General features: G+C 44.7%; 1 protein-coding gene across 1 annotated transcript; it reads right to left on the reverse strand.

The window, feature by feature from the left end:
* Positions 1–1399: 1399 nt before the first annotated feature.
* Positions 1400–5475, reverse strand: LOC119302320 (adenylate kinase 3-like). Its single transcript, XM_037579356.1, has 6 exons — positions 5250–5475; positions 4339–4484; positions 4138–4257; positions 3841–4008; positions 2082–2171; positions 1400–1742 (listed from the first exon to the last, which is right to left on the reverse strand). The coding sequence occupies exons 1-6, from the start codon at positions 5350–5352 to the stop codon at positions 1644–1646; spliced, it is 726 nt and encodes a 241-aa protein (XP_037435253.1). The 5' UTR covers positions 5353–5475; the 3' UTR covers positions 1400–1643.
* Between the last annotated feature and the right edge of the window lie 8986 nt (positions 5476–14461).

Raw genomic sequence — 14461 nt, forward strand, 5'->3', positions numbered from 1 at the left:
GCTTCATTGAACAATACCACCAAATCCAAAATAACAAAGGAGGTAAGAAATCTCAACATCAATGCCCACAACCAATTTGTGTTCTACTCGTGCATAACATCTACGCATAGACCTAGCTTATGATGCCACTCATGGGGAACGTTGCATGGAAAACAAAAAAATCCTACGAAGCACCCAAGATCTATTCTATGGAGATGCTCGCAGCGAGAGGGGGTGTCTACATGCCCTTGTAATCCCAATACTACCCTACGGGTTCGAGAACATATAGACATGACCGAGACTCCTCTCCGATCAATAATCAATAGTGGGACCTGGATTCTCATATTGACTCCCACATATTTAACAAAGATCTTTATCGGTTTGAACAAACGGTGTCGAGGATTCGGTTAATCCCGTATACAATTCCCTTTGTCTAACGATATATTACTTGCCCGAGATTCGATTGGTGGTATCGCCATACCTAGTTCAATCTCTTTACCGAAAGTCTCTTTACTCGTTGTGTAATACAAGCCCGTGACTAAACTCATTAGTCACATGCTTGCAAGCTATTTCATGACGTTGTACTACCGAGAGGGTCCAGAGATATTTCTCCATCACACGGAGCGACAAATCCCAGTCTTGATCTATGCAACCCAACAACACTTTCCGAGATATCTGTAGAGCTCCTGTATAATCATCCGAAGTGACATTTGATAACCCACAAAGTGAACAAACCGGCAACACGGGTGGCATTAAGATCAAAGAGGAGGCACCACCAGGATAATCGGCACAAAGTCACCCGTTTCAGACGATCCGTCCCGAAGTCAATGGAGAAGCGGGACACGATCAGGTCATGTCCGAGACGGTACCATAGGTTGACGGCGTCGTTGACATGCACGACTACTCCGGAAACTTGGGTGGACGGGTCGCCGGGTCGGCCCTTGGTACCGTTGCGCGGCATTGGCGACAAGGGCATCACTCTCCACAGCGACGGTCGGGGCTTTAGCTATAGCAGCTTCTTTTTCACCATCACGGCAGCCTTCTTCTGGCCAACAGCATGGGCGGCCGCGATAGCGACGTTGCCAGCCAAGAAGGGGGCAGTGGCAGGAAGCATATTGGGACGTGTCTTTTTGTCCATCTAGACTCAAACGGACACAAGCAGACTAAATGGGTTGGGTCGGCGCATCGGAGTTGGCCTTGGGTATCCGAATTTGCACACCAACTCTTGAGCGAGTTAAAAGGCCGAGTTTCCATGTTTAAGGCGGTCCTTTTTAGGGAATCTGCTCGAGTTGCTCTCATACTTCTCTGAATCGATTGAGACATGAGAAAATCCCAGTTGGTTGCTTGAAACGTACCAAAACTGAATGATCAAAACAAAGGGGCATGATCGCAAAGAAATATTTCCAAGGACGAGTTGCTGTAATTATAAGAAATATTTCTAAGGATGAGTTGCTGTAATTATCTATGTACCGCTAATAAAAACTTCTCATTCCAAACAAAATTATTCAGAAAAATTCCGAGCTAGCAAAAGCTGTAATGAAATTGTGCAATAGTGCACATGCAGACAGAAAATGAGAAACATAGGATGCCGGTATGAGTTTAAAACTTGTAAGAAACCCAGCCGGGGTTTTGTTACATGTCACTTTCAAGGTGAAACAGGCCCTTCACGAAAGAGCTTTCTGCACCTCGGCGGTCACTTCCTTTGGTGGTTTCTCCGCATGAAGATTTGCCACTAAGCCATTCTTGGAGTAATAGTCAATCACCTGTGAGAAGCAAACAGTTTTCAGATTAAGAACATTGACTGTAACAGCAACTGCATTGCTTGATGCCAGACGACAAACAGTCCTTCCACAGTTAGAAACTCAGTACTACCAACAGAAGTTCAGGCCATAAGATGATATGTCGACCAACAAAAGATTAGTTAAATGGAAGGTTGGAAGAGAAAGCAGAAAAGAAATGTCAGGGTCCACCAAATTCACAGTGAAAATCTTATGCAACACTATACTAGAAGTGAAATACATCAAGACAGCAAAACCAGAGTTTAGCAGGAAAAACACTGGTGCAACACAAGGAATGGAGAATACATGGTTGAGAAAACATACAGGTTCAGTTTGTATGTGGAAAGCTTCAAGCCTCGACTTCAAGACCTCCGTTGTGTCATCTTTTCTTTGAATTAAGGGTTCTCCCGAAACCTTGACAAAAGAGGGAAGTATCAGAGGTCAATGGTTTGCAGCAAAATGCTAGTTTATAATTTAAGAAAAAAATTGTCAATGGAATTAAAAAAATTCACACGTGCCCACGTAATTTCTGAATGGAACATGCGAGCTCTTGTTGAAAACAACAGCCCACAACCAAAGATCAATGTACAACAATAATGTATATTCCTTCCGTCCCATAATATATTGTGCATTGGTTTTCGCAAAAGTGGAGCTTCACAAACTTTGACCATTGTTTGTATAGTATATGAATACATATTTCATGATGAATCTAACACTGCGTTTGGATGTCTGCATTGGAGCCCTGGAAATGGATTTGGTAATCATCTCACATCAATACCAGCTGTTTGGCTGGACACTGAATTCGTATTGGACATGAAAAACCAATTCAGTCCTGTTTTGGCTACCACGTAAATCCCCCTCGCACATTTCGGAGGGCTACCCCTTCGAATAGGACTGAAATGGCCAACCTCACGCAAAACGTACCTGTTCGAGCCCACGGCCAGAAAATAGAAGAAGAAAGGAGGGGACACGAGAAGGCGACCTCGCGACCACCATGGAGTCCGACAGCGGCACACGTGCCCTCCTCCCCGGTCCTTCCCCTCTTCCCCAACTCCTCTTCTCCGCCCCACTGAGCCACACCCCGCCATGGAGGTCGGCAACAGCACAGGACCGGCGCGTCCCGCTCCCTTGTGCCACGCCCCGCCGTCCTCCCCGACCACCGTGCCCCGCCCTCCACGGCCACGCCCCTCCGTCCTCCCGGCCCGCCGTCCTCCGCCCCTCTTCTGCTCCATGGCCGAAGGAACTGCTGCTCCTCTTCTGCTCCATGGCCAAAGGAGATGCGTCGCTAGAATATTTATTATCTTACTGCTATATATTCATTTAATTATAGTCACATGTGACCAGATTTCATTTTTGAGTCCTGTAGAACAAGGTACTCCCTCCGTCCACTTTTGTAAGTTGTTTCAGACAGCTCAAAATGGGCTGTTTTGCACATTGTCTGAAATGTCTTCAAGGTCTTATAAAAGTGAACAGAGGGAGTATAATTTTCATGGCAATATAGCTATGCAATTCCAAAGTTTGTCGTCCAAACAGGATTTGGTATTGAAACCTCAGAGGCATTTCAAGGGGCAATTCAGTGAACAACCAAACAGGCGAATTCGTATTCGTGCCATTTCAATTTCCTCACTGATTTGGAATTCCAGACCAATTCAATACAGAGCTCACCAATGGAGACATCCAAACGCAGCGTAATGGTATTGATTTGGTATTTTACATGTTGACAATATTTTTCATAAACTTAGTCAAAGTTTATAAAGTTTGACTGAAAAAAATATCTAATGCACACTATTTTGGGACGGAGGGAGCATTATTTACTTATTGCAAAAGCATGTAAAATTAATTTTTGGAAAGACCATATTGTCATTGAAGGAGAGGAAATATCAATAATCCTACACTTCCGGGTAAGTTACGGACTGGGTTTACGACCCATCTCTATTGACAACCAAACTGATGGAGTGTTATGCAGAAGAAGACATTGAACTGCTCAGAACTTAACCTTGTGGAAGCAATGATCACGATAAAAAAATAAAGCATGCAAGTATGGCATATGAAGGCACTACCCAGTATTCTACATTTGACTTACATCATCAACTCCTGGAGTCTTAGGAGGAGCAAATTTTGTATGGTAAGATCTACCACTCGATGGGTGTATCCAACGGCCAGTAATTCGTTCTTCCAATATTGCATCATCAATTGCAAAATTTAGAACCTTGTCAACCTTAGCACCTTGCTTTGCCAGCATTTCATCGAGCTGCAGTCATTGTTCAACCAAACCATAAGAAAACAAACACTAAGCTCCCAAGGCATAAATCATCCATCAATATAAATAAGAAGAAGGAATTTTCATTTCGATGTATATTGACCAAGGACCTGACCAGACCTTTTGTGCTTGAACAACAGTTCTAGGGAAGCCATCAAGGATAAAACCTTTTTGACATGAAGGTTTTTTCATGGCTTCATCAATAATCCCAACAACCAAGTCATCTGAAACAAGCTCTCCCTAAAAACAATAAGAGTCAAGAAATAAAGAAATTGATAGACATGTTTCAAATTGCTATTTGGTATGTTCTTGAAACCTTACCTTGTCCATAGCTTCTTTAGCCTTGATACCCAGAGGAGTCTTAGCGGTGACAGCAGCCCTCAGCATATCGCCAGTGGCTAAATGGCACAAACAATATTCATCTTTAATAAGGGGAGACTGTGTTCCCTTTCCAGAGCCAGGAGGACCTACAGAATTTGTAAAGCACTTGCATATGTCAAATTGCCCAAGCATAATGCAATTTAGAACATAAACAGTGGCACTATGTGTTCAGGAATTAAAGATGAACCAGAGCATACACAATCAAACGCACATGCAATACTATATTCTTTTAGGGGGGCTGTGGGGTAATCTGTCTGGTATTCGATAGTTGGGGGGATTAAGTAGCTATTTTGGAGTTGAGGGAGTGATGTAGCTGAATCATAAAACTTCAGAGGGTACGTCCACTTATTTCCAGAACGAGGAACAGCAAGGACGAGGAACCCAGCTCCAGATCCAGCCAACAGCAACAAGCTGCGAGCAGCAGCGACCCTATCGCGCCAACGATAACAGATCTGGCGGCGCGACCGACTGGGCACCACGACTGCAGCTTCAGATCCGTAACGACCAGACCGCACGTTGATGGACGTGGGAAATCCAACTGCGCTGGCCGCCGAGCCTTCCTCAGCAACGCCCGCCGCTGAGCCTCGAGCGCCGCGCAGCTGAAGCCGCCGACCACCAAGGACACTAACCGCAAGGACCCGCACCGCCACCGCCTGCGGAACTACGCGCCACCGAACCCACCAGACGATGCGAGCTGGAAAGACCCCGCCGCCGACGTAAGACGCAAGGGCAGAGGGTTAGAACGGCGGCAGAGTCACCCTGGCGAGAGCGAAGCCGGGGCCGAGCCGTTGGGATCTTTTGGTGTAGAAGAAGAAGAGAATTGGGAAAGAAGAGAAGGGCTAGGGTTTTACCGACGAGGATGATGCGCTTGTCGGGCTTGGAGCTGCACTTGGCGCGGCGGAGCAACTCGGTCATGAGCTCCACCGAAGGCACGTCCTCGATGTTCGTCGCCATCTCTTCCTCCGCCGGCCGCAACAACGGGAACGACTCGACTCGCGTGCCTGCTGTTTGGCGTGCGGCGCACAAGTCCTATCTCTCTCTTGCTGCGTGCCTCCCTGGGTCAGTTCGCGTCGGCTCTGATCGGGGGTTTTGTAAAGAGTGGGTTTGGTGAGCGCCTAGCCGGGATGCTGCCGAAAATCCGCATCTGAGCCCGGCCTCATATGCTCCCTCAGAAAAAATTCAAAATAAATATTAAAAGAATCTAAAAAAATTATGTGGTAGGTAATTTGATGCGTGAGGTCCGCTTCAAATTTCAACTCATTTAGATATCTGAACAACTTTTAACAAAAAAGACAAATCGAGTCAAAACAGATCGTGAACAATAAACATTTTTACAGACCCCGATTTTGTCTTTTTTGCAGAGAACTTCTCAAATATCCAAACGGGTTAAAAGTTGCAGCAAATCTCGCGCATCAAATTATCTATCACACAAAAAATGGATTTTTATTTTATTTTTTCAAGTATTTATTTTGATTTTTTTCGTTGAAGCGGGTGCAGCTAAGCCCGGGAGCCAAATTGACCTTCTCGGATGTTGCTCTCTTTTCTCTTCTTTCCATACGGAAATTCAATTCGACTCCGGGAGCACGTGCTCCCAGACCTAAAATAATTTTTGAAATGTAAAAAATATCAAGACAAAATTTTCATGTTTTTTCAATCACATTCAAATGCTACCTGTAGAATATGGGGCAAAAAGGTTAAGCATTTTGGCCTGTGAAAAAAACAAATTAAACACCAAACGTTACCCCCAATTGTCACCCTAAATTTATTTTCCATCCATGAAACACTGCCGCTCCGTTTCACGTGAAAACGGTCAAGCATGCTTGCGACACTAACACAAACATCCATAGAAAAATTCAGAATTTTTTAAAACATTTACTATTTCTTCGTGTGACTGTTCATGCAGGAGCATAGTAAATGTTTTAGAAAAATTTGAAGTTTTTTATGAATGTTTGTGTTAGCGTCGCAAGCATGTTTGACAATTTTCATGCGAAACAGATCAACAATGTTTCGTCTATGAAAAAACAAATTTAGGGTGAAATTTGGGGTAACATTTGGTGTTTAATTTGTTTTTTTTTCTTTGCACAGGACAAAATACTTAACATTTTTGTCTCAAATTTTGCAGGTAGCATTTAGATGTGACTAAGAACACATACACATGTTGTCTTGATTTTTTGACATTTCAAAAGTTATTTTTTGGGCCTGGGAGCACGTGCTCCTGAGAGCCAAATTGAATTTTCATTGTTTTAACGCTCACTTGCATCATTTATAAGACTACACATAGTGGGAGTAACATAAGGTTGCCTTTAGTGGACAATATCGTAGCTTAGTACTTACCTCATGTTACTAGTCTAAGTTACTCTCCACTATGATTAGTCTTATGACCAATTTAAATGGTAACATCACACATATCTAGACAAATTAGATGATGTGGCAAATAATTAGTAAGGAAAGAGAGGCATGTGATAACGTAATATGTTACTCACACTATGGGTAACATCAGACATACCAAGACAAGATGAGTTTATAACCTAATAAATAATGTGTTAGATGACATCACACATATTTTACTCTCTAATATAGTATAGAGATGGTAACATAGAATAGTAACATATGTTACACCCACTAAGACCCCTCTAAGAGCATTTACAGATGTCGGCTCCCCTAAACCCGTGTAAGCCCGGGCGGACGACCCGGTCGTTGAACGGTAAAAAAATACCAACCTAGACGGACGCATCATACCAGCCCCAAATGCCCGGGCTGCGGAACCCCTCATATGCAACCCAAATCTTAGGCGGACTGTGACGCCTCCAAAATTAATCGTGCACTAAACATCCATCAGTATGCACGATCAAAATCAGTGACTCACGGTATAATATCACAACACAACTCTACGACTCAAATTTAAACAAAGAAACAATATATTAGAAGCCAGGGTCATAAGACTCAAAATTACATCAAAAGTTAGGTCTGAGTACAGACATTTACAAAGGTGCCTTAAGAAGGCGAAAACAAACAACGACTAAAAGGCGCAAGCCTCCTGCCTGGAACCTCTGAACTACTCCTGGTCGTAGGTCTTCAAGTAGCAATCATTGGTGAAGGAACCTGCATCCGGGCCACTACTATCTGATAGCAGCAATCGGGTTGGATGAAAAAAAGTAGAAAGCAACGGTGATTACTCATCTAAAATACTTGCAAGACTTACATCAGATCTATACTCGATATGCATCGATATCAAAGGAATAGTGTAATATCTATGGACTAAACTGCAGAACGCCAGAATAAAGGGGGAAACTCAAAGTAACAACTATCCACCGGCATCTTGCAACATGAGGTGAGAATGAAGCCCCTTGCGACATGAGGTGAGAATGAAGCTTCTTGCAGCATTAGAAGAGAATGAGAACAATCTTGTCACCTTGAAGAGAAAGAGCGCAAACGAATACAAGTAACCATTACAACAATACACCACCCTTGGATTCAATTCCTGTGAGGAAGCGGTCCTCGGGTGTGCTACAATTCTTGGTGAGTTTTATAAATTATCGAGTTTAAGTTGTAGAAGCTCGGGGTACAACACCAAGTCGACATATTACTGTGGACACGGCTATTCAAATAGTTTAACTTCCATGAAGGTGATAGAGGCGAAGGTGTCCCGATGTTTCGATGATATGGTGGCTATCGTTTTCTGTGGGAGTCGACCTTGACGATCCGACTACGAACGTGTGAGACGTCGCGCCTTAGCAATCGCTAAACCAACTTCCGAGGGGTTATTGACCACGCCAGAGCATGATCAACCTGACCACTAGGGTCTGTTTCCTGCGAGTAAGCGAAGAACAAGCAAGAAACTAAGATTGCAATCTGGATATTGCGAATATAAGAGGAAAACTTTATTAATGAAGGTGGGGTTCTGTGACACCTTTGTCTGGTTGTCGAACACAAACAAAGTACGCGAAGTTGCAGCTATGGCAAATTTTAATATAAACAAAACCCAAAGTCTGAACGATGCCCTTAGGGCTGTATATATGGAGGAGAGAGGGGGGGAATTTTGTGACCCTTGGAGGAGGGGTCCAAAACCAACCCTAACTCTTGTTGGGGAACGTTGCAGAAAACAAAAAAAAATTCCTACAGTTTCACCAAGATCCATCTAGGAGTTCATCTAGCAACGAGTGATTGGATTGCATCTACATACCTTTGTAGATCACGCGCGGAAGCGTTCAAAGAACGTGGATGAGGAAGTCGTACTCGACGTGATCCGAATCACTGGAGATCCTAGCGCCGAACGGACGGCACCTCCGCGTTCAACACACGTACGGTCAGCGTAACGTCTCCTTCTTCTTGATCCAGCAAGGGGGAAGGAGAGGTTGAGGGAGATGGCTCCAGCAGCAGCACGACAGCATGGTGGTGATGGAGCTGCAGTACTCCGGCAGGGCATCGCTAAGCACTATGGAGGAGGAGGAGGTGTTGGAGAGGGAGAGGGAGGCACCAAAGGCAAGGTTAGGAAGTCCTCCATCTCCCCACTATATATAGGAGGGCCAAGGGGGGGCGCCGGCCCTAGGAGATCTAATCTCCTAGGGGGGTGCGGCCAAGGGGAGGAATCCCTCCTCCCCAAGGCACCTAGGAGGTGCCTTCCCCTCCTAGGACTCTTCCTTTAGGGTTTCCCCCACCCTAGGCGCATGGGCCCTAGGGGGAAGTGGCGCCCCAGCCCACTTTGGGCTGGATCCCTTCCCACTTCAGCCCATGGGGCCCTCCGGGATAGGTGGCCCCACCCGGTGGACCCCCGGGACCCTTCCGGTGGTCCCGGTACAATACCGGTGACCCCGAAACTTGTGCCGATGGCCGAAATAGCACTTCCTATATATAATTCTTTACCTCCGGACCATTCCAGAACTCCTCGTGACGTCCAGGATCTCATCCGGGACTCCGAACAACATTTGGGTTACTGCATATACATATCCCTATAACCCTAGCGTTACCGAACCTTAAGTGTGTAGACCCTACGGGTTCGGGAGACATGTAGACATGACCGAGATCGCTCTCCGGTCAATAACCAACAGCGGGATCTGGATACCCATGTTGGCTCCCACATGCTCCTCGATGATCTCATCGGATGAACCACGATGTCGAGGATTCAAGCAACCCCGTATACAATTCCCTTTGTCAATCGGTATGTTACTTGCCCGAGATCCGATCGTCGGTATCCCAATACCTCGTTCAATCTCGTTACCGGCAAGTCACTTTACTCATACCGTAATGCATGATCTCGTGACCAGACACTTGGTCACTTTGAGCTCATAATGATGATGCATTACCGAGTGGGCCCAGTGATACCTCTCCGTCATACGGAGTGACAAATCCCAGTCTTGATCCGTGTCAACCCAACAGACACTTTCGGAGATACCCGTAGTATACCTTTATAGTCACCCAGTTACGTTGTGACATTTGCACCCAAAGCACTCCTACGGTATCCGGGAGTTACACGATCTCATGGTCTAAGGAAAGGATACTTGACATTGGAAAACTCTAGCAAACGAACTATACGATCTTGTGCTATGTTTAGGATTGGGTCTTGTCCATCACATCATTCTCCTAATGATGTGATCTCGTTATCAATGACATCCAATGTCCATAGTCAGGAAACCATGACTATCTGTTGATCAACGAGCTAGTCAACTAGAGGCTTACTAGGGACATGTTGGTGTCTATTATTCACACATGTATTACGATTTCCGGATAACACAATTATAGCATGAATAAAGACAATTATCATGAACAAGGAAATATAATAATAATGCTTTTATTATTGCCTCTAGGGCATATTTCCAACAGTCTCCCACTTGCACTAGAGTCAATAATCTAGTTACATTGTGATGAATCGAACACCCATGGAATTCTGGTGTTGATCATGTTTTGCTCTAGGGAGAGGTTTAGTCAACGGATCTGCTACATTCAGGTCCGTGTGTACTTTACAAATATCTATGTCTCCATCTTGAACATTTTCACGAAAGGAGTTGAAGCGACGCTTGATGTGCCTTGTCTTCTTGTGAAACCTGGGCTCCTTGGCAAGAGCAATAGCTCCAGTGTTGTCACAGAAGAGCTTGATTGGCCCCGACGCATTGGGTATGACTCCTAGGTCGGTGATGAACTCCTTCACCCAAATTGCTTCATGTGCTGCCTCCGAGGCTGCCATGTACTCCGCTTCACATGTAGATCCCGCCACGACGCTCTGCTTGCAACTGCACCAGCTTACTGCCCCACCATTCAAAATATACACGTATCTGGTTTGTCACTTAGAGTCATCCAGATCTGTGTCGAAGCTAGCGTCGATGTAACCCTTTACGACGAGCTCTTCGTCACCTCCATAGACGAGAAACATTTCCTTAGTCCTTTTCAGGTACTTCAGGATATTCTTGACCGCTGTCCAGTGTTCCTTGCCGGGATTACTTTGGTACCTTCCTACCAAACTTACGGCAAGGTTTACATCAGGTCTGGTACACAGCATGGCATACATAATAGAACCTATGGATGAGGCATAGGGGATGACACTCATCTCTTCTATATCTTCTGCCGTGGTCGGACATTGAGCCGAGCTCAATTTCACACCTTGTAACACAGGCAAGAACCCCTTCTTAGACTAATCCATATTGAACTTCTTCAATATCTTATCAAGGTATGTGCTTTGCAAAAGACCTATGAGGCGTCTTGATCTGTCTCTATAGATCTTGATGCCTAATATATAAGCAACTTCTCCAAGGTCCTTCATTGAAAAACTCTTATTCAAGTAGGCCTTGATGCTGTCCAAGAGTTCTATATCATTTCCCATCAAAAGTATGTCATCTACATATAATATTAGGAATGCTATAGAGCTCCCACTCACTTTCTTGTAAACGCAGGCTTCTCCATAAGTCTGTGTAAACCCAAACGCTTTGATCATCTCATCAAAGCGAATGTTCCAACTCCGAGATGCTTGCACCAGCCCATAAATCGAGCGTTGGAGCTTGCACACCTTGTCAGCATACTTAGGATCGACAAAACCTTCCGGCTGCATCATATACAATTCTTCCTTAAGGAAACCATTAAGGGATGCCGTTTTGACGTCCATTTGCCATATCTCATAATCATAGAATGCGGCAATCGCTAACATGATTCGGACGGACTTCAGCTTCGCTACCGGTGAGAAAGTCTCATCATAGTCAACCCCTTGAACTTGTCGATAACCCTTAGCGACAAGCCGAGCTTTATAGATGGTCACATTACCATCCGCGTCTGTCTTCTTATTAAAGATCCATTTATTTTCTATGGCTCGCCGCTCAACGGGCAAGTCAGTCAAAGTCCATACTTCGTTTTCATACATGGATCCTATCTCGGATTTCATGGCTTCTAGCCATTTGTCGGAATCCGGGCCCGCCATCGCTTCTTCATAGTTCGAAGGTTCACCGTTGTCTAACAACATGATTTCCAAGATAGGGTTGCCGTACCACTCTGGTGCGGAACGTGTCCTTGTGGACCTTCGAATTTCAGTAGAAGCTTGATCAGAAGTATCTTGATCATCATCATTAACTTCCTCTCTAGTCGGTGCAGGCACCTCAGGAACATTTTCTTGAGTTGCGCCATTTTCCGGTTCAAGAGGTAATACTTCATCAAGTTCTACTTTCCTCCCACTTACTTCTTTCGAGAGAAACTCCTTCTCTAGAAAGGATCCATTCTTGGCAACAAAGATCTTGCCTTCGGATCTGAGGTAGAAGGTATACCCAATAGTTTCTTTAGGGTATCCTATGAAGACGCATTTTTCCGACTTGGGTTCGAGCTTTTCAGGTTGAAGTTTCCTGACATAAGCATCGCATCCCCAAACTTTTAGAAACTATAGCTTAGGTTTCTTCCCAAACCATAATTCAAATGGTGTCGTCTCAACGGATTTCGACGGAGCCCTATTTAAAGTGAATGCGGCAGTCTCTAAAGCATAGCCCCAAAAAGATAGCGGTAAATCGGTAAGAGACATCATAGATCGCACCATATCTAATAGAGTGCGATTACGACGTTCGGACACACCATTACACTGAGGTGTTCCAGGCGGCGTGAGTTGTGAAACTATTCCACATTTTCTTAAGTGTGTGCCAAACTCATGACTCAAGTATTCTCCTCCACGATCTGATCGCAGGAACTTGATTTTCCTGTCATGTTGATTCTCAACCTCACTCTGAAATTCCTTGAACTTTTCAAAGGTTTCAGACTTGTGTTTCATTAAGTAGACATACCCATATCTACTCAAGTCATCAGTGAGGGTGAGAACATAACGATAGCCCCCGCGAGCCTCAACACTCATTGGACCGCACACATCAGTATGTATGATTTCCAATAAGTTGGTTGCTCGCTCCATTGTTCCTGAGAATGGAGTCTTGGTCATTTTACCCATGAGGCATGGTTCGCACGTGTCAAATGATTCGTAATCAAGAGACTCTAAAAGTCCATCAGCATGGAGCTTCTTCATGCGTTTGACACCTATGTGACCAAGGCGGCAGTGCCACAAGTATGTGGGACTATCATTATCAATCTTACATCTTTTGGTATTCACACTATGAATATGTGTAGCATTACGCTCGAGATTCATTAAGAATAAACCATTCACCATCGGAGCATGACCATAAAAGATATCTCTCATATAAATAGAACAACCATTATTCTCGGATTTAAATGAGTAGCCATCTCGTATTAGACGAGATCCTGATACAATGTTCATGCTCAAACTTGGCACTAAATAACAATTATTGAGGTTCAAAACTAATCCCGTAGGTAAATGTAGAGGTAGCGTGCCGATGGCGATCACATCAACCTTGGAACCATTCCCGACGCGCATTGTCACCTCGTCCTTCACCAGTCTCCGCTTATTCCGCAGCTCCTGCTTTGAGTTACAAATGTGAGCAACTGCACCGGTATCAAATACCCAGGAGCTACTACGAGTACTGGTAAGGTACACATCAATTACATGTATATCACATATACCTTTTGTTTTGCCGGCCTTCTTGTCCGCTAAGTATTTGGGGCAGTTCCGCTTCCAGTGACCACTTTCCTTGCAATAAAAGCACTCAGTCTCGGGCTTGGGTCCATTCTTTGGCTTCTTCCCAGTAGCTTGCTTGCCGGGCGCAGCAACTCCCTTGCCATCTTTCTTGAAAGCTTTCTTACCCTTGCCCTTCTTGAACTTAGTGGTTTTATTCACCATCAACACTTGATGTTCCTTTTTGACTTCTACCTCTGCTGATTTCAGCATTGCAAATACTTCAGGAATGGTCTTTTCCATCCCCTGCATATTGAAGTTCATCACAAAGCTCTTGTAGCTCGGTGGAAGCGACTGAAGGATTCTGTCAATGACCACGTCATCCGGGAGATTAACTCCTAGCTGAGTCAAGCGGTTATGTAACCCAGATATTGTGAGTATGTGCTCACTGACAGAACTATTTTCCTCCATCTTACAGCTGAAGAATTTGTCGGAGACTTCATATCTCTCGACCCGGGCATGAGCTTGGAAAACCATTTTCAGCTCTTCGAACATCTCATATGCTCCGTGTCTCTCAAAATGCTTTTGGAGCCCCGGCTCTAAACTGTAAAGCATGCCGCACTAAACGAGGGAGTAGTCATCGGTACGTGTCTGCCAAGCGTTCATACGTCTTGTTCTGCAGGGAGAACAGGTGCGTCACCTAGCGGTGCTTGTAGGACATAATCTTTCTTGGCAGCTATGAGGATGATCCTCAGGTTCCGGACCCAGTCCGTGTAGTTGCTGCCATCGTCTTTCAGCTTGGTTTTCTCTAGGAACGCGTTGAAGTTGAGGACTACGTTGGCCATTTGATCTACAAGACATATTGTAAAGATTTTAGACTAAGTTCATGATAATTAAGTTCATCTAATCAAATTATAATGAACTCCCACTTAGATAGACATCCCTCCAGTCATCTAAGTATAACATGATCCGAGTTAACTAGGCCGTGTCCGATCATCACGTGAGACGGACTAGTCAACGTCGGTGAACATCTTCATGTTGATTGTATCTTCTATACGACTCATGCTCGACCTTTCGGTC

This window comes from Triticum dicoccoides, chromosome 5A (genome assembly GCF_002162155.2).
Source record: "Triticum dicoccoides isolate Atlit2015 ecotype Zavitan chromosome 5A, WEW_v2.0, whole genome shotgun sequence".
Taxonomy (NCBI): domain Eukaryota; kingdom Viridiplantae; phylum Streptophyta; class Magnoliopsida; order Poales; family Poaceae; genus Triticum; species Triticum dicoccoides.

Bases quoted from the DNA above. Each gene is read 5' to 3' on its own strand.
- LOC119302320 (XM_037579356.1), bottom strand. From the start codon at position 5,352: ATGGCGACGAACATCGAGGACGTGCCTTCGGTGGAGCTCATGACCGAG. The intron at 4,485-5,249 runs GTAAAACCCTAG...CAAATTCTGTAG, and splicing joins CAAGCGCATCATCCTCGTCG to GTCCTCCTGGCTCTGGAAAG. The intron at 4,009-4,137 runs GTCTGGTCAGGT...CAATGACTGCAG, and splicing joins CTGTTGTTCAAGCACAAAAG to CTCGATGAAATGCTGGCAAA.